The following is a 19,003-nucleotide window of genomic DNA, read 5'->3' as shown; positions in this document are numbered from 1 at the left end:
CTCAAGGAATGAAAGGAGGGGTGGGCCCAGGCTGGGTGGGCGTGGCTAGGATGGGAGAGATGGGGCAATCCACTTGGGCCAGCCAGGGGCATGGCCCTTTATGGGTGGGGCCAGGAACGAGAGATACTACACAGCAAGGCCAGGCTGGGGAGTGGGAGGTATAGGGTCAGGGTTGGGATGAGGCCAGGGGCTGGCTAGGGTACCCCATTTCTCAGATTGGGACAGGGGCCTGGATATGGCTGGGTGCTTGGGGCAGGGCCAGAGAGAAGTGAGGCTTGCTCACTCGTGTCCGGCTTCGAATGAACAGGTCCAGCACATCCTGGCGCACCTGGTCGTGATTCTTGTCCAGGAACTTGTGCACCTGGAAAGGGGAAATGGCAGAGTGGCTGGGGCTGGGACACCCCCTCCCCGACTATAACCTGGGGGACAGGGTGGAGGGCTAACCCGCCCCAGCACGCACCAGTCTGCCAACTCCTGTCTTCTTCCCTTCCTCCCTGCAGCCCTGGGGTGGCCCTGGCCCTGCACCTCCAGGCCTCTGTCTCCCTGTCTGTGCTAGGAGGGACCGGACCCTTCCCCTACTATGGTACCCCATCCTGTCCCCACTGTCCTCTGCACTCCCAGGGGAGGGGGCATTAGCCCTTCACAGGACAGGTGCAGGTCTTGGCCCCTCCTCAGTGGAGGACACTGCCCTGTGCCCGTCGGGCAGATAAGGAAAAGGGGGCCCTGATAGGGACAGAGGCTTACAACCCTGGCCTGAGATACACCAGGGCAGGAGTGTGCCTGTGATATCAGCAATGAGAGTGGCCCCAGTGACATTGCTTTGACAATAGCTACCCTTTATCAAACCCGCCTTGGTCCTAGACACTTCACACCCAAGAGATGGACACTAAATGTTATCATCCCCATTTGCCAGATGAGGAAACTGAGGCCCAGAGAGGTCAAGTGATTTGCCCAAGGTCACACAGCTGAGGATCAGCAGGGCCAGGACTGGAACCAGGTGGGTGTGTCCAGAGCCCAGGCTGTGCTTCTGTGCCTCCAACAGCAGGAAACTGGTGCTGGAGGCTGTGAGGGTGGTCTCGGGTCTCACCTGGTAGGTGACTTTGCCAGCGTAGTGCTTGATGGTGAACTCAGGCAGTGGCATCTTGGGCTTGGAGTAGAGCGGGTTGGCGCCATGGTGGTAGTGGCACTTCTGCAGGAACGTGTGGTCTGTGGCCTGGGGCAGGCAGGGTTTGGTGGGTGGGCAGGGGCCTGGGCACCTCGCTCCTGGCCTAGTGGCCAATTTCCCAGCTCTAACTGATCCCCAGTGGACACTGGGGAGGAAGACCAAGTCACAGCTCCCCCAGCTGCCCACTGCCTTAGGGAGGCCTAAGTGGGCCCCTGAAGACAGGCGTGTCTGATTAGCTCCCAGCTGCCTCTGCGCCATCTAGTCCCATTGCCCATAACACCCGTCCCACCCTTGTGTTTTCTAATCAGAATTGGAAGCCCAACCCTAAAGTCACCTCCTCCAGGAAGCCTTCTGACTCCCCTTGTCTGGACACCTGCAGCCCTACCCAGCCTCAATCACCTCAGGTTGTGAATGGCAGGTTGGTTGTCCTCAGCCCCCATCCCAGGCCAGAGCAGAGAGAAAGGTAGGACTCAGGCCAGATGAGGCCACGGGGCTCGGAGTTGATGAACAACCTGCAGCCTCACACAGTGTTGCTTCCCCACGGCTCACCTGGGGAAAGCAACACTGGTCATCAAGGATGCGCAGGATGCCGTAAGGCTTCAGAGAGATGAGGTTGATGCAGGGCTGATTGTCAGCGAAAGTGATCTCCCGCCAGTTGATCTGTTCACGGACATACTCCTCCTGCAGGCAGGGGGGCTCAGCCTCCTAGTCCTGCCTCCTAGGCTGAGTCAATCTGAAGGGGCAGGCAGGGGCACCTCTGCCTGCATACCTCCTAGCACAGGGGCCTCACTTCCTAGCAGGGCAACATGAACCATCTCTTGGCCCCTCTCCTCCCCTCATGTGGGACAGCCTTGCAGAGGGTAGAAAGGACCCCCCAGAGGCTCTTCTTGGGGGGTCGTCACCCCAGAACCTTCCCCTCCAGGACACATTCTTCACATGTGTGGCTTTCCCTCCAGTCTATGGACTCCTCCTTAAAGGACCAGCACGTCTGTACCCAGGAGGCCACTGCCAGAGGGGACGGAGATGGGAGCACGCAGGGGCCCCGCACACCTGTTCCTCCTGGAAGACGATCTTGTTGAAAAGGTACTGAAGGTTCTCGTTTGCATAGTTGATGCACAGCTGCTCGAAGCTGTTGAAGCTCAGGTCCTGCCAGGCAGGTGGTGAGCCTGGGCCTGGTCCCTCTTTGGCAGCAGCCCATCTGTACCTCCCCCAGGGCCCTGCCCTCCCCCACCCCTCAGCTCAGGCTCAGTGCCCACCCTGCCTTCCACTGCCACAGCTTCCAATTGCTGGAGCCCTGGTCGCAGACCTGCTGCTCAGAAGCCTCTATGGTTCCCACTACATGCAGGTGTGAGCCTGGCAATCTAGGCCTCGGTGAGAGGTAGCTTAGGTGGTGGGCCTAGGCTCTGGAACCTTCCGCCAGGGTTGCAAGCTTTCTAACTATGTGACCTTAGATAGGCCCTCCATACCTCAGTTTCCCCATCTGTAAAACAGGGATAATGACCATACCACTTTATAAGGTGGTTGTGAGGATTATGTGAATTAATGAACATAAAGTATTCAGAGCAAACAGTACCTAACACATAACGGGTGCCCTGTGAACACTAGCTGTCCCTTTATTGTTATGACCTTGCCTTGCTTCTCACCCTTCATGCACTCGGCATGTCGCCACCCCTACACATGATGTTCAGCCCCCGAGATGCCAGGCCCCACCCCACCCCACCACTCAGCACTCACACATGCTCTTCCCTCTACTTCTACTGGTTCCTAAGGAGTAGCTCAGGGATGTCTCCTCTGCTAAGAAGCCTTCCCTGACCCCTGCCCAGCTAAGGGTTTTCTCTAGGCTCCCCGAGTGCCAGGCTGACTCTGTTACGGCTCTGCCACATGTTTGTCAATGTCTGTCCCCCATGCCCACCCAGACCCTTCTGGAACCTTCCCAAGGGCAGAGCCTAGGTCTGGTCCTTTCCAGGGTCCCTCCTGCTGTGAGCACAGGGCTTGGCACCCAGAGGCCTCAGGGATGGCTTGTGGGTGAGTGAAGGAGATGGTAGCAGACAAGAGAGATAATAATAAGGGAGGGGGCCCTGATGGCTGTGCTATAGGCAGAGAGGGGGATGATGAAGCTTTATGTTCCTGGCCCCTCACCCATCCATGAAGCCCCACCTCAAAGCCATAGATATCCAAGATGGCGATGGACAGCGTGTCCTGCTGTGGGGACACCAGTGCGTTGACCCTGGTAATGAGCCATCCAAACAGCAGTGCGTACAAGACCTTGGCGATGGCATCCCTGGAGCAGAGGGGTGTTGGGGTGGGTGGGCACCATGGGGGGTGAAGCATCAGCAGCTCAGGTCAGGAGGAGTGCAGCCTTACCTGGCATCCACGGCACTTTCCACAGTCAGGGGGGTGAAGATCTTCTCCCGTATTGTCTCCTGGGGAGGGATGTGGCACCTGAGTGACAGCAGGCTGGCCACCACCTCCAGGAAGTCCCCATAGGATTGGGGGAGTGGGGAAGGAAGCTGGTATGACCGGTCTCAGGTACACAGTCAGCCAGTGTGGAACAGGACACCCTTGTCCTACCTTCTGCCTGGCTAGGCCAGCGGGGGGTGGGGGCCACTAGTCTAATGGGGGAGACAGAGGCATGAGCAGATACCACCCGGTGAGATCAGCCTTGGGAAGGGAAGAAGGGCCAGGGGCTGTGGAAGGCCAGAGGAGGCACTGACCTAGCCAGGGGTAGGGACAGCTTCCTGGAGGTGGAGATACCTGTGTTGGGTCTTAAAGGAGGAGTAGGGGTGGAAAGGAAAGAACATTCCTGGTAGAGGGAGCAGCCTCTGCAAAGACCTGGAGATTGAGCACCTAATGCCTTTGGCATCTAAGGTACCCCTCCCCAGAAGATGGGTGGGACAGGGAAGAAAGAAAAGGGGGAGAGAGGGCCCCCACAGGATGGGACACAAAGTGGCTCTGTGTGGGCACTGGCAGGAGGCTTTGAGAAATCTCCGGTGCCCCAAAACTCACTGTCACTTTGAAGGTGATGGCCTTCTGCAGGCCCTCAGGGGAGATCTGCAGCAGCTCCGCCACAGCCTGGATTTCCCGGGCGCTCACTACCGAGGCCACCTCCTGTGCGTCTGTCTACGTAAAATACCAGCAGGACTATGTTGTCCACCATATGAGCTGATTTTAAAGTTCATAGAAAAACAAAAAGACTATACTTTCAGGGATCACTTCTATAGTTCGTTAAAGTTCATAGAAAAAAATATAAGCAAGCTAGAAGGGCGGGGAAAATTCTGAAATAGGAGTGCAGAGGGACCTAGGAGATGGGAAAACATATTACAAAGTTACAGTAATTAAAACAGATAATAGACACACGGTATGTAAATAGATTAATGAAGCACCATAGAAAGTCTGGAATTAGGCATAAATATACATAGGAAGTTAGTACATGACAAATATGTATTCCTCAAGTGGAGGGGTTAGACTGCCAGTGGAGACGGTGGCGTAGGCAGGTACGGCTCGCCTCTTTGCACAACTGCATCAAAATTACAACTAGAATATGGAGCAACCATCATTCAGAACAATCAGAAATCAAGTAGGGAGATTAGTATAATTGAGCAACTGCCTGAAAAAAAGAAATTGGATTCTTGAAAAAATTATGAAGGAAAGTTGTTATAATTTTAGAGGGGTCTCTTGAATAATAATAAGTAATCTAAAATTTATATAAGATTGATTAATGAAATGCCTGAAAATAATTTTTAAAAGCTGCATGGTGAAAACAAAACAAAAAAACCCAAACACCAAAAGACCTGTAAATAAAGTCAAAATGTAAATGATACACCAGAAAACATATTTGCAATTCATATCAAAGACTAAGGGCTAACTTCCTTAGCATAAGTAAAGAGACCTCATACATCAGTAAGAAAAAAATGAGCAACCCCAAAGTGGGGAAAAAGAACCAATGGCATGTGTGTGGTGTAACCTGAAAGGCAAATACCGATGGTTCCTAGGCCCCTGAAAAGGCGCCGGTGTCCCCAAGGTGTCTGGGCCACAGGGCAGGTTGTGCCAGTCTCTCACCTCATACTTCTCAAAGTAGACATTGCCCAGGTGCAGGATGGAGGCCAGGATTCGGAAGATGCTGTCCTGGTCCTCCCCGCTGAAGCCCAGGGCCTCCATGGCAGCCAGGAGCCGGCGGAAGTCGTCCGCATCGCTCTTCCCTGAAATCTCACAATTCCCGCCCTAGGCAAGGGCAGGGCCAGGGGTCAGGGTCCAGGGCGGGACGGGTCACCCCTAAGGCCACTGCTCTGCCCTGACCTATAAGGCCCAAGTCTGACATTCAGACTCACTGCACTCCCATAGGCAGGAAGGCGCTGCGCAGGGCCTGTGCTGAGAGCTTTGGGTAGTTTCCTCCCTTTAATCCTCACCACATCCCTGGGAAGTGGGGCAGTGCTGCCTCATTTTACAGATGAGGAAACTGAGGCTCTAGAGGGAAGTGTAGTGGCTCTAGGCTGCTTGGCTCTGTTACAGCACCCAGAAAAATGAAGAATCAGGTAGGCCTCCTCTACCCTGGATCTGAACCCCTGTCCATGCCATGATGAGACACCTCAAGTCCCAACTTGCCCTCCCAAACTTCCATCATCTTTGCTGGCCATCGGGACACCATGACTTGGCTCTCTCAGCCCACTGGGGTGAAGGGGGGGGGGGGACCAGGCCTAGGGACCCTCAGATGCCTGCTGGCCCTCACCTGGTTCAGGTAGTAGTAGGTCTCAGCCTCCTGTAGGCTGAAGGCCTGCCGGAGCTGTGCAGGCAGCCCAGCCAACAGCTCGTAGAAGATGTGGTAGTTCCTCTCGTTTTTGGCCTGCAGAGTAGGTGGGTGGGTGGGTGCAGAGAGGGGAGCTGCCCACCTACATGACCCGCAGACACGTACAGGCCAAGGTGTGCCCACAAATGTAAACACGTGCACGGGGCTGCAGGTGAGACCTGGCACCTGTGTGCAGGAGGAGCCCCAGACTGGTTCTGGCTGTGGGTAGGAAGAGGATGGTGGAGAGGCCCTGGTGAGGTGGTGGGGAGGGTGCTCTGGGCAGGGCTTAATTTTTTTTGGAGAATTAAGAAAAGGTGGTTTTTCTTCATGTGCACAAGTTCCACACACTTATGCACACGTGTGTCATAGAGCAGACACAAGTGTCCTGACAGTCTGTTTAGCCAGGGTGGCTGAGCCCCAACCATGGGCCCGGTCCTGCTTCAGGCCCTTGGGATACAGCGGGGAGCAAGGCAGACAGAGGCCCTGGCCTCATGGAGCCCACCTGCCAGCCAGGGAGACAGACACTCAGCCATTTCCTGGTTAAAACTTAAAATATGTCAGGTGGTGAGAGGTGCTCTGGGAAAAAATAAAGCAGTGAAGGGGGTGGGGAGTTCATTTTTCAACAAGACAGCTTCCCTGAGCAGGTGACATTTCAGGGAAGACCTGGAGGAGGTGAGGAGTTTGGCCATACAGGTGTCTGGGGGAAGAGTGCTCCGGGTAGAAAGAATAGTAAGTGCAAAGGTCCTGAGGCGGGGCCATGCCTGCTGTGCCTGAGGGGCAAGGAAGAGCCAATGTGGCTGTAGGGTGTGCGGGAGGGGATTTTGTCATAGCTCACACTTACACACATATTTGTTCATTAATTCAACCTTTACACAGCCTGGCCAGGGGCCAGGCTCTGAGTTACTACATACACCCCTTCGACCCCATCCCTCGTCTGGACACACAAGTTTGTGGAGGTCCCGGCCTACCTGGAACACAATCCTGGATTTCTCAAGCAGGTACTGGGAGGTTATGGCACCGGCGATCACGCCCCTGGGGTGGGGGGCGGGGCAGGGTCAGCTTGAGCCCGGGGAGTTGGTGGACAGGGCGATGGGGCTGGTGTGGGCACTGAGGGCTGTGCCAGGATGTGGCACACACAGCTGGGTTTCTGGGGCCCCTCCACTGTCCCACTCACCCCTCCAGAAAGATCTCCACAAACTTCCCAAAGCGGCTGGAGTTGTCATTCCTGACGGTTTTGGCATTGCCGAAGGACTCCAAGAGGGGCGTGGCCTCTAGGATCTGGGCCCCGGGAGAAGATGCAGAAACTATTCTGGGGGCTCAGGGTGGGGAGCCTGGCGAGGGCCACTCCTGGTATTCCCAGACACAGACCTCCCCAAGGACCCCCTTCATTAGGGGCAATCAGAGGTGGGCTCCCCCCACCACATGCAGCCCCACCCTACACGCAGACCCCAGCTACCCCACTGGCAGGCCCAGCCTCACACAGGGCAGCGCCCAGCCAGGACAGGTGGTTAGACACTGCCTGCTGCTAACCCCACCTCCACATGGAGTGTGCACACATGCACACACCCATGTGCCTCTCACAGGGCCATGGGCATGTACACACACACACGTGCACACTCCAAATACCTTTATCTTCAGGAGCAGTCAGGAGGCAGAGAGGAGAGAGGAAAAAGGACAGAAGGTCACCTGTGGGACTGACCACCTCTCCCCATACAACACCAGGCCCTCTGACCATTGAGGGTCTGGCCAACCCCTTTGGGCCCCTGTGGGGTCAGGAGAGTGAAGCCAGGAACCTCAGAGACCCTCAGGCATCTGGGCTCCGGGCCTGCAGTGTGGCTCCAGACGCAGATGTCTGCTGGGCCTACCTCCCAGAAGGGTCTAGGGAGGTCGTCCCCTCCCTCCCCTCCCAGACATGGGTAACTGGGGTGCCTGGAGGCCTCTGGTCCTGCCTTGGGTCCCTACAGAGGCCCTTGGAAAACCTGCACAGGGCACGTCCTCCAGCCTCACTCAGGCACAAAGCCAAGTCCTCGCAGGGCCCTCTGAGGCCCAGCCCCCACCGACCTCTCTCTGCCCAGCACCACAGCCTCCTGGCGGCGTCCTTTACAGCCAGGCACATGCCGGCCTCTAAGCACCAGGAGTCCCTCCCTCAGTAGCCCTCGGCACCACTGGCAAATGCTCTTGTTTCTTTGTATCTTGTCTCTTCCACTACTGTGTCAGCCTCCACAGGCAGGAGTCTGCCTTTTTGCACACCGCTGGGGTCCCAGCATCTACACGGGACTTGGTGCACAGGAGGCCCTCAACAGATACCTGCTAAACAGGTGAAATCTATTTTATCAGAGCAGAGCTAATCACATCTCCCATTTATTAAGCACCTACCATGCACTGGATCCTTTTGCCTAATAGTTAACAATCCTATAAAGTAGGCCCTAATATCACCCTTGTACAGATTAGGGGTCTGAGACTCAGAGAGGTGAGGTAACATGTCTGTAAGTGAGAGCACAACCCTGTGACAACTGTGTACCTAGTTGTGCATACAGTGTCCTCATGATGACTTATCTTCTCAGGATAAATTCTTAAGGGAGATGCAGGGGAACCCCAGACTCTGCTGAAATAATACCTGTTACCTTGGGGAAGGTGCCAGTTCCCTCCATTTGGTCACTCCTGCAGTTGCAGTTAGTCCAGGAAATACTGGGACCATTGTACAGAGGAGAAGGCTAAGGCCCAGAGAGGAGCAGGGGCCGGCCTGGGGTTGGTCAGTGGGTTAGGATCTGCCTTGGCTGTGGCCTGTACTGTCCCTTAGTCTTGGAGTCACTTGAGAGCACCCGAGGGTGAGTCAGCTGCTTCTGCGTTCCTAGTGCCCATGGCAGGGCTGGGGTACATGGCTAGGGGCTAGGGGCCAGGACAGGTGAGTCAGGTGGTGAACACCTGGCTCTGTGGGGCCCACAACCTGGTCCCCAGGTGGGGTGGTACGTGTGGTTTGGGTGCAGAGCCTCCAGCCACTACCCACCCTGGGGAACCTTGAACATGGCCAAAACCAGCTGGTGGGAGAGAGCCCTGAGACTGTTTCCAGCATGTTGGGAGGTGTGGGTTCGGGTTCAATGGCGCCATCTTGCTGACCAGTGGGAGACTGGATGAGGGTGATACCCATATATGAGGGACAAGAGACATTGTTTAAGACCTTGGACCCAGCCACGCCTAAAAGCAACCCTAGATCCAGCCTCTCTGGTTACACAAGCAGGCTGAGCAAGGCTAGAAAACAAGCCCACAGCTGTCCCAGTGGTCAGGCACGCACTCACGGCCACTGAGAGCCCCGCATGGGAGCTCACCAGCCTGCCATGTCCCACAGCGCCAACCACCCTCCCTGACCCTGCCAAGAGAGTGCTCGGCCCTGAACTTCCCACCTTGGTCCCTCTAGCCCCTCACTTTGGGGCACTGGGCAAGCTGACTCCCTCCCAGGCCTCAGAGGCCCCGCTGTGAATGGGGCCCTGGAGGGACACAGCTGAAGGAGGCCCTGCACACAGGCAGGCTCCGTGTGCACACTTCCTGGCCTACTCAGCTGGTCCTGCAGGAGTCTACTCACAGAGGTTTTGAAAACCCTGCCTGGGGCCAAGGGACAAGGATGGCCTGGCTGGTGGCCAGGAGACTCAGGCTGATGGAGGGGCCAGTAGGCCAAGGTGGGCATCAGAAGGGGCCCACCAAAATGTAGCCCTCCTGACCAAAGAGCCTGGGCTGACCTGCTTCCCGGGGCTGAGGAGCCTCTGCCTGATGCCCCCAAGATCACCTGCTGAGATCGCCATCATCTGGGTCACTGTGGCCACTTATAAGCCTTCATGGGCCAGGGTGGGAAGTCTAAGAGTCAGGTTCTAGGCAGACAGACCTTTGCCTCCAGCCCCACCTTCCCTGAGCTCCAGGCTCAGGGTGCATCCATAGCCACCCACCTCCTCTTTCTGGATGCCTGGCAGATCTCGAGGGCACCATTGCTTTCTCTCTGCAGCCCAGTGCACCCGGCTGGCTGGCTGGCTGGCAGCAGCCCCAAGCTTTGGGTGGCTCAGGCCTGATGCCTGGGATTACCCTTGGACCCTCCCCCTCTATTACAACCTTGTCTGGTCCCTCAGGAGGTTGCTGGCTGGCCTCCGAACTGCTCTGGGGTCTACTTCCTTTGCCTGAGCCACCACCCTCCCTCACCTGGATTCCATGCTGCCATTCTGGTGTCCCTTGAGCATTCCAGACCTGTTTGCACCCCAGGGCCTGTGTGCTTGTGGTCCCCTCTGCCTATGTGCTATCCCCCAGGTCTCCTTGGTGCTCCCTTGCCTTTCAGCAGGGCTTCCCCCAACACATCCTCCTCCCCCTTCTTTTCTTCATAACTCACCACCTTTTCACTTGCACATAATTCACTTGTGTGTTGTTTTTCTGTCTTCTCCGCTAGAACAGTCTGTCTCTGCTGCCTGCCACCCTGGAGCCCAGCTCAGGCCCAGCACAGAGGGGGTCCTCGGGAAACCTCTACCATTCTCAGGTTCAGAGGTCTTGCACTCGGGGCAGACCTCCAATCCTGCAGACTCTGGCCGGGCCTCCTCAGCATCCCAGTGTCTGCTAACTACCCTCCTAAGCCTCCCTACATTTAGTCTTCTCCTGCCTCTTCCAAAACCTGCTGGGAGCCATAGCCAGGAAGGTGAGGCCAGGTGGGGGAGTAAAGGGATGCCCTTTGTCCCTGTGATCTCTACTGTAGCCAGCCCCAGAAGGCTAGAACCTGGAGCTGCTGGATGCAGGCAGGAGGGGTCCCCCACAGAGGCTCCCTGGGAGGCAGAGAGAGCCCCAGGTCCCAAGAGCACTCTCAGTGCAAACCTGGGCTGAAATGTCCAACCTCTGAGTGGGGCCAAGAAGCCTGGGCTCTGGGGGAGCACAGGGGCTGCTCAGCTGAGAACCCTGGGCAGACGACAGACTCACCTGCTGCATGATACCCCGTTTTTGGTTTATGGTGGCCAGGTAGCGCAGAATCAGCTTGGTGGCCTCAGTTTTTCCAGAGCCGCTCTCTCCACTGTCCAGGCACAGGGGCAGAGTGAGCTTCAACCAGGCCATTGCCTCTTGTGGCTCCCTGACTCCCACCATAAGGCAAGAGGCAGGCTGGTGGGCCCAGAAGCCACGTGGTTTCCCCAGGTCTGTCTGGTGCAGACCTGTTGCCTGAGGACCCTCCCTATATCCCCCTCCATGTGCACAAAGGTCCTCAGCCTCACCTGCTGATAGAATTATGTTGCTCACCTGATGATTATGCACTGGTTCTGTTTGGCATCGAGCATTTTGGCGAAGGCAAGGTTCGCAATTGCAAAGAGATGCCTGGAGAGACAGGCCACAGGGAACACTGTGGTGGACCCCTGCCTTCTGTGCTTCCAAACCTTCCAGAAGGCAGGTGCAAGGGTGGGGGCATCTTGTCCAGCCAAGCAGCCATTCCCACTCCACCCCTGCCCTTGGGGAACCATTCCCTACTGGGGGCCACAGTGGCCTCCATCTTGGTAGGAGCTGTGGCCAGGCTTGGGAAAATATTGTTGGGCTGAGCAGGTGGGCTGCCAGCTGCCACCAGCCCTGACCCATGGCTGAGGGGCAGCCAGGGACTTGCCAAGCTCAGACAGAGACCCAGGAGAGCCCAGGACTGCTCAGCAGATACTCACGGCGGGTTCTCTCCCAGGCCCCGCCCGCTGTACTGCTGCACCTGCTCCAGCCCGTAGATTCCGAACATCCGGTATGGGTTCACTGACACCAGGATGCTGCCGATGTACGTCTGCCTTGCAGACAGTGGTGGTCTCAGTGCCATGACTTCTCCCAACCCTGAGTGTCCCTCCCCTGTCCTGACAGCCTGGACCCCTGATTCCCTGGGGACAGGCGTCTGGCTGCCTGGCCTCAGTGTTTGAACCTTGGGCCTCTAAGAGTTTGGTGGGTTGTCTGCTCTGGTAGTAGGATTTCAAGCACTGTGCCGGCCGAGGCTGGGAGGGTTTGGGAATAAGGAAAGCCCCATAGCCATGATTCTGTGAAGGGGGCGATGTCAGCTGTTGCCTGCTTCCTTCACTCACAGTCAGGGCCAGGCTCCAGGAGCCCCCACCTCATCATGAGGGCAAACCTCCACCTGCTGGAGTGGGGAGGTGACTGGAGGGCAGTGGATTTTGAGGTGACCAGAGCCCTGCCAGATAACTCTGCTGCCTGCACTGTGGTTCTGGGCCTCCGTCTGTCATTCTGCGGCTAGTGGCTCCCTTCCTCCCTTTGGCCTCCCCACTCCTGGGGCCCAGGTCTATGGATTCAGGGACTCTGGAAGCGTTCTCTGTTGGGCTCCCTGTCTCTGGGTCTCTGTCCGGGGAGCCGCCACTCTAGGGCGCTGTTTAGGACCTTGGATTTCAGAGCTCCAGGCTCCAGTAGGTTATGCTCAAAAAGTAGAAACCTCAGAGTGGAAACCAGAGGCTGCAAGTCTGGGGCCATGCAGGAGAGATCGATGTTTCCCACCGAGGACCCAGGAGACAGGGAGGCAGCTGCCTGGCAGCCCCGAGCCCAGGGCCGACCCCCCCCCCCCCCCAGGACTCACATAAATGAGGTTCTGCTCAAATCTGGTCTTGAGGTTGGATAGCACGGAGGTCTCCTGGAGGTCTCTGGGAGGGCAGGAAGGAAAAAGGGCAGTCAGGCCAGGCCTACTTCCCTTCAGTGCAGGGTCTTGGCCAAAAGGACCTGAGTTCAAGCCCTGTCTCTGACACTAACTAACTGTGAGGCCTTGAGAAGTTACTTAGCCTCTCTGTGCCTCAGTTTCTTCATCTGTCCAATGGGTATGATAATCAGTGCCCTTTCTCACTCACTGGGTTGAGGATGCTTTGAGCTAGCAGACATAAGGGATGAGCCACCACACCTGGACAATGATATAGGCCAGCACAGCCCTCGAGTTTGGGCACCACCAGCATGCCAGTGCCCTCATAACAACAGCCATGCCACCCATATCTTATAGATGAGAAACTGAGGGGCACAGCTATAAATTGACATGCCCGAGGCCCTCCAGCTGGTAAGTGGTGGGGCAGGGAGTTGGACCCAGGCTCACCTCACTTCCAGAGCTGAACTGTGCACACATTTGGCCTCTGTGACACTGTGTGGCCCTCACATTACAGATGAGGGAACTGAGGCTCTGCAAATGTTCCAGAAGGTGAAGGGTGCCCTTGGTAGGAAGGGGTGCTCTCCCCAGTGACCCCTCCCTGACCCTGCCATGTGCCCACTCACTCCAGCTGTGTCATGTCCTCCACACCGTCTTCCTGCTGCTGCCCGAGGATCCGCGTGGATGGCAGGTTTCGGATGGAATGCATCTGTGAGAGAGGGTCTGTGGTCATGGGTCTGAGGTGCCCATGTGGGGCCACCTGACTCAGACACAACTGGGACCTGCTCTTGTTTTGAAGGAGGGATCCTGAAGCACAGCCAGGTGGGGCCTGTGGGCCTCCTTGCCTTGGAAGGCAAGCAGCTGTGGCACCTTACTCCGGGGCAGTGGCGCCCTCTGCTCGAGCATCCCTACGTGCTCTTGTGTCTGACCTGGGTGTTGGGTGCCACACACTGCCTGGCCAGAAGCCCTCCCGGCCTCCCGAGCTCTCTGAATGCTGACATCCCTTTCCAGGGTGAACCCCAAGTCTTTGCTCATGTGATAACTGGAACATTTGTATCTTGGTGCATGTGGCCTCCAGGAAGACCAAGACCAAGGCTCTTCCACTCTGTGCTGTACGTTGGTGCCTAGGCTGGGGTAAGCACAGAGGCCCACATGCAAAGACCTGCACACAGTGGAATCTGTGGCTCAGACAAGTCCCATGCACGCCTGTGGGCTTGCAAGGTGCCGACATGCAGGAAGGCCTGTGGTGCCTGGCTCGAGGCACGGGCTCTCAGCACCCATTTGACACAATTTCATGTGCATGGACACCTCAGGCTGTCCCCATACCTCTGGGGGGGGGGGCGGTGTCTTGGGATAAAAGTCCTGATACCACCTCTGGGCTGCAGGATCTCCTCTGTGCCTGTGTGTATACACGTGAACCCACGAATGCCGTAGCTGCTTAGAGTTTGGTGCACACACACAGGCTCTCCTCATGGCTGTGGTACACCCAAACACACAGCTCAGGCACACAGGCATGCAGGCACGCCTGGGCCCACATGGCTATCCAGTCTCTCAGGTCTAGCCCACACCCCTCCCTGAGCAGGTGAAGAAAGGGGACACCAGGAGGGAGCCCTGCATGCTAAGTAGGCCACGACGAGTATTGCCCTGGGGCCCTGGCCTCCCGCCTACCAGCCTGCTGCCCATGTGTGCCAGTGGCCGCAAACCCTGAATAATTCAGCCACTCACGTATTCCAGGGTGAGGAGGGCCCAGGCATCCTTGCCCCTCACCCCAGGGCGCCCTGCAGCCCGCTCCCGCAACGCTGTGGCCCACACGGCTCTGGGTACCCGCCGCCGGGGCCAGGGCCCCCCCAGCAGCCAGGCTGCCCCTGTCGTCATTGCCGGGCGAGCTGGCTGCCCGCTGCACTGGGCACAGTCTGCATAGGTTGAGAACTGCCTGCTGCCCCTGCATGCCCCGCCTACCCCAGGAGTCTCCGGGGAGGCTCTGGTGACCACTCCCCCTTCACTGAAGGCTACTCAGTATGGGGCTCACATTCCACCACAGAGCATGACAGCCAGGCATGGGCTTGGCACCCCTCAGAAAGCTGCCTGCCCCTCACCCCCCAGGCAGCAAGACTGGGGAGGAGTCTTGGCTCAGCCCTGATCCACCGTGTGACCTTCTGGGTTTCGGTTTCCCCATTGTGCAATGAAGAGGCTGGAAGCCTGGTTCTTGAGCCCCTCACCTCAGGGAGTCCAGAATCCTGCAGCACACCCTGGGCCCTTAAGCAGGAACCCCAGAGAGAAAGAAGACTCCAATTGGAGGGAGGGTCAGGAGGAAATGAGAGAAAGTATGAACATGCATTGGGTTGGGACAGGGTGGGCAGGGTGGACAGGCAAGTGCTGCAGTTTTGTACCCAGCCAGAATCTCTAAGGGGCAGCTGAGGACAGATATGCCATACAGACTACACTGGGACAGGGCTCAGAGCCCAGGCTAGGACAAGATCCCTTCCTCAAAGTGACTTGGGAGGAGTTTCTGGTGCCACTGTCCTGTGCCTGGGGCTGTTCTACCCAAGTCACAGATGGGAAGACTGAACCCCAAAAGGCAGCAGCTCAACATGGTCTTGAGATGATCTCCTGCCCTGTTTCCCAGAACAGAACCCTAAGCCCTCCCTCTGACCTGTGTCCCCATACCTTGTTCCACCAGCTTTTTGGGCCAGCCTCTTCCCAGGGGCCCCCGTGGGGTGGACAGGCAGCTTCAGGGCCCTGGCGGCAGGATGGGGAGTGGGTGTGTGCCTGTGGCCAGGGTCGGTGGGTCTTCGCTGGCAGCCAGAGGCAGGACCACAGCAGACTCCAGGCTCTTGGCTTGGGGCTGGGCTCTGGGTCCTCAGTCAGCTGGATGGAAGGCTGTGGGGTGTCAGGACCAACTTGCTGGAAAGAGCTCGACTTTTGCACTTGAGGCATGACTATGGCAAAACGCCCAGGACCTGCCTGGCGCAGCTCACCTGCCTTGGGCAGGGGCCCCATGGCACGAGTGGGCTGCAAGGGGGCAGATGCACTGGGCAGCGTTCCCCAGCGGCGCCATGGTGGCCACGTAGCCCTCATTAGGTCACATTTGGCCAGAGGGTGGGAGAGGCTGAGCCTTAACACCTTCTTCTCTAGGGAGGAATCCTTGGGGGGCTTTGGGGTCAGGGGCTCGGGCTCTGCTGGTGGCTTTGGGTCCCCAGCAGGGGCCTCTTCCTTGGGCTTCCCAGGGTTGGGGCTGGCCGATTTGGCCAGCTCTCCAGGCCCCGGATCATGGTGTCTACTCAGGAGGACAGTGGTGAAGTCACTGTTCTCCAGCTGGGGGTCAGGTGACAGCACAGGGCTGACTTGCTGGAGAGAGGGGTTTTCCGGTATTGGAGGTGGCCTGGAAAAGGCACGTCCTGGCCAGGGTGAGGATGGGCGCTGAATGGGAGGCATGTCCACGTCCCAGCTGGGGGCCAGTGGGGGCATTGTCCAGGGCACTTCTGAGTCCTCTGATTCCTGCTGGCTTTCCCGGAGCTCGGGGGCAGCCGCAGCCACAGCCACTGGTGCAGGCCAAGGCCTAGGACTGAGAGGCCCCTGGAAGGACTGGCGCATCCTGGGTTTCACTGCTCTGGTGGGCGGCTCGCTGCGGCGGCGCCACATGTGTGGGAGGCGAGAGGACAGGTTGAGTGAATAGTGTCGCCGGCTGGCACCCAGTAGAGGAGAAGGCAAGGGGGACTGTGGGCCACCCACCCGCCCAGAGACACGGTGTGGGGACAGGGGCTCCCGCAGGGACCTGGGGCGGCGGGGCAGGGGCGAGAAGGTGGGCTGGAAGGGGCCAGCCCGCATGGAAGGCTGAGGGGATGCAGGACCCAAGGGGGATCGGTAGCCCAGGCCGGGCAGACTTCTCAGAGAGGGCTGGGGGGAAGGCAGGGGCGGCCAGGCATGCCTCCGAGATGTTGGCGGGGAGGTCCTGGGGAAGCTGAAGGATGCCCCTCGCCGCCGGCGGGAGCCCTGGAAGGAGGGCCGGGGTCCAGAAATGGCCAGCAGGTCGAGAGGCACCTCGGGGCTCACGGGAGGGGGCTCCACGAAGGCCCACCAGCCAGCCTGCGGTGTCAGCGGCACGTGGGCCGGCGCGGCCCAGGGCGGCGGGTGGCGGCGGAGCGAGCCGTGTGGCGGCACGTGGGCTGGTGCGGCCCAAGGCGGTGGGTGTTGGCGGAGCGAGCCATAGGGCGAGGCCAGCCGGGGTAGGCCCGAGAGAGCTGGGGAGAAGGGGCTGGAGGGCAGGGGTCCGGGGCTGGGGGTCCGCCGCGCGGCTGGCGGGGAGAGCAGCGCGCTCCAGTGGGCAGGCGGCGCGGGCACAGGCGCGGGAGCTGGCGGGGGCGCGGGCAGGCCGTGTGAGTTATTGTTGTTGCGCGCCCGCGCCTGGGCCCTCCGCAACACTATGGGTGTGCTGGGCCGGTCGGGGTCCATGCCGGCCAGCTTGTAGCCGAAGCGCTTGTAGGCGGCCTCCCTAACTGCGGGGGCTCCCCGCCGGGCCTTTTGGCTGCCCCTGAGCCGCGAGACGGGCTTCTTTTCCGACAGCGTCTTTTTCAGAAAGCGTGCAAGCGAGGTGGCCGGGCGAGGCGAGGGCTGGCCGAACTCAGGGCTGAAGCCCAGGCCGCGGTGGGCTCGGTGCGCTTGGAAGGCCGACAGGGCCCGCTGGAGGTTGCGCTGGCGCGGCGTAAGGAAGCCCCAGAAGGGGTAGGCATAGGGTCCGGTGTGTACTGGGGGAACCTCTTCCTCCTCCTCCTCCTCCTCCTCATCCCCCAAGGGCAGAGGGATGTCCAAGGAGGGGGGCAGGGGCACCTCCAGCTTCTCCTTCCCAAACAGCTTCACCTGGGGCCGCGGGAAGAGGCGGAACCTGCGGATGAGGGAGAGCTTGGACCTGGCCGGCTTGTCCATGCCTTGCTGTTCGAAGAAGGTGGCACTGGGCAGGCGGAAGGAGGTGCCCTGACGTTCTGCCACCGCCTCCTCCGGCTCCTCCAGCTCCTCCAGCTCTGCGATGTCATCCATGGGGTGGGCGTAAGGGTTATGGGGTGATAGGATGGGTGGTGGCACCCATGGGTATGCGAAGGCCGACTCCTCTGGATAAAGATAGGGCACTTCTGGGGGGTATATAGCCTGGGCCCCACCACCATAGATGCCTTCAGGGTAGAGGTCGCTGTAGGGAGCACTGTAGGGCACGCTGTAGGGATCAAAGGCAGGCACACCGTACGGGAGGTCGTAGGGCAGGTATGGCCCATCGTAAGGGGCAAAGGGGTCCAGGTAGTAGCTGTGGGTGTATGGCTCGCCCTCATAACTATCGTAGTAGCTGTAGGGAGACACATATCCCCCTGGGGGAGCATAGGGGGGCTCATAATCGTCGTAGCCATAGCTGTAGCCATAGGCAGATGTGGGGTAGTAAGAGCCACCGTAATAGTCCAGGTGGTAGTAGTCGTAGGGGTCCTCCAGTGGGTACCCATGAGGGTTGTCTCCATAGGGCGGCCAGGCTGGGTTGTAAGAGCCGTAAGAGGTGTAAGGGCCATAAGGGCCGTAGGCAGCCAGGTGGGGCTCCTGCTCCTCCTCATACTGGTAGAAGGACTGCTGGTCGTAGTAGTCGTCACCCTCGCGGTGGTAGTCGTAGTACTCGCCCAGGTCTTGGAAGCCCTCCAGCCCATACAATGACTTGCGGGAGCCTGCGTGCCGGAACGGGGCCTCGTCCTCAAAGGGCAGGAAGCCCACGGGCTCTCCAGATGCGTAGATGCTGTGACTCCGGGGGAACCTCCGCAGGCGGCCTCCAGGCCGCAGGATCTCGGCACCCGATGGGAAGGGCAGCTTGCGGGAGCCTATGTGAGAGCCGGAGCGGTTGAGCCAGGCGTCCACTGTGGCCCGCTCGCTGCCAGACTCCTCAGCCTTCTTGATGAGGAACTTCTTGGTGAGCCAGTTGATGGCCGTGGACGCCTTGCTGAGTGACTGGGCGCGAGGCCGGAGGCGGCCATAGCCCCGGCGGCCCGGGAAGCGGATGACCATGAAGGACGGCTTTTTGCCCTTCATGGCGCGCTTCTTCTTGCCCATGCGCATCTGCGTCATGAGCTTCGACGTCGACTTGAGCACGGTGCGTGCCTTCTTCTTGCGTTTGGTCTTCTGTGGGCCGGTGTGGAGGCCCCAGAAGAAGGCTGATGCGCTCCGGAATTGGCCCTTCTTGGAGATCTTGGGCGTGCGGTCACGGAAGCCCATGAACAACCGTGACGTCCCCTTGAGGCTCCGTTTGGGTTTCTCCGGCTCCTGCCCCTTCTTCCCCTTCTTTTTCTTTGCTTTCTTCTCATCCTCTTCCTCCTTTGCCATGATGGCTGTCTGCTCCCCACTGGGCTGGGGCTGGTGTCACAAGCGTAGGGACCTGGAGACCAGGGATTCTGCTGGGTCTCCTGCCTGTGGCTCT

General features: G+C 58.7%; 1 protein-coding gene across 1 annotated transcript in view; it reads right to left on the bottom strand.

Annotated features, from left to right (window-relative positions):
• MYO15A (myosin XVA) overlaps positions 1–19,003 on the bottom strand; it is a 52,244-nt gene extending 33,241 nt beyond the window's left edge. The window contains exons 1-18 of the mRNA XM_028534378.2: positions 15,232–19,003; positions 13,191–13,273; positions 12,514–12,577; positions 11,612–11,721; positions 11,205–11,279; positions 10,893–10,983; positions 7,575–7,580; positions 7,123–7,226; positions 6,917–6,980; positions 5,892–6,005; positions 5,225–5,386; positions 4,172–4,285; positions 3,530–3,588; positions 3,323–3,446; positions 2,216–2,311; positions 1,715–1,846; positions 1,088–1,213; positions 284–361 (exon numbers count right to left, since the gene is read on the bottom strand). Of these exons, the coding sequence (XP_028390179.1) occupies positions 284–361; positions 1,088–1,213; positions 1,715–1,846; positions 2,216–2,311; positions 3,323–3,446; positions 3,530–3,588; positions 4,172–4,285; positions 5,225–5,386; positions 5,892–6,005; positions 6,917–6,980; positions 7,123–7,226; positions 7,575–7,580; positions 10,893–10,983; positions 11,205–11,279; positions 11,612–11,721; positions 12,514–12,577; positions 13,191–13,273; positions 15,232–18,909 (5,280 nt within the window). The 5' untranslated portion in view covers positions 18,910–19,003. The remainder of the gene's footprint in view (positions 1–283; positions 362–1,087; positions 1,214–1,714; positions 1,847–2,215; positions 2,312–3,322; positions 3,447–3,529; positions 3,589–4,171; positions 4,286–5,224; positions 5,387–5,891; positions 6,006–6,916; positions 6,981–7,122; positions 7,227–7,574; positions 7,581–10,892; positions 10,984–11,204; positions 11,280–11,611; positions 11,722–12,513; positions 12,578–13,190; positions 13,274–15,231) is intronic.

Source organism: Phyllostomus discolor, chromosome 8, assembly GCF_004126475.2.
Source record: "Phyllostomus discolor isolate MPI-MPIP mPhyDis1 chromosome 8, mPhyDis1.pri.v3, whole genome shotgun sequence".
Lineage (NCBI taxonomy): Eukaryota > Metazoa > Chordata > Mammalia > Chiroptera > Phyllostomidae > Phyllostomus > Phyllostomus discolor.
The sequence above is the reverse complement of the archived record's forward strand: the minus strand, read 5'-3'. Positions and strand labels throughout refer to the sequence as shown.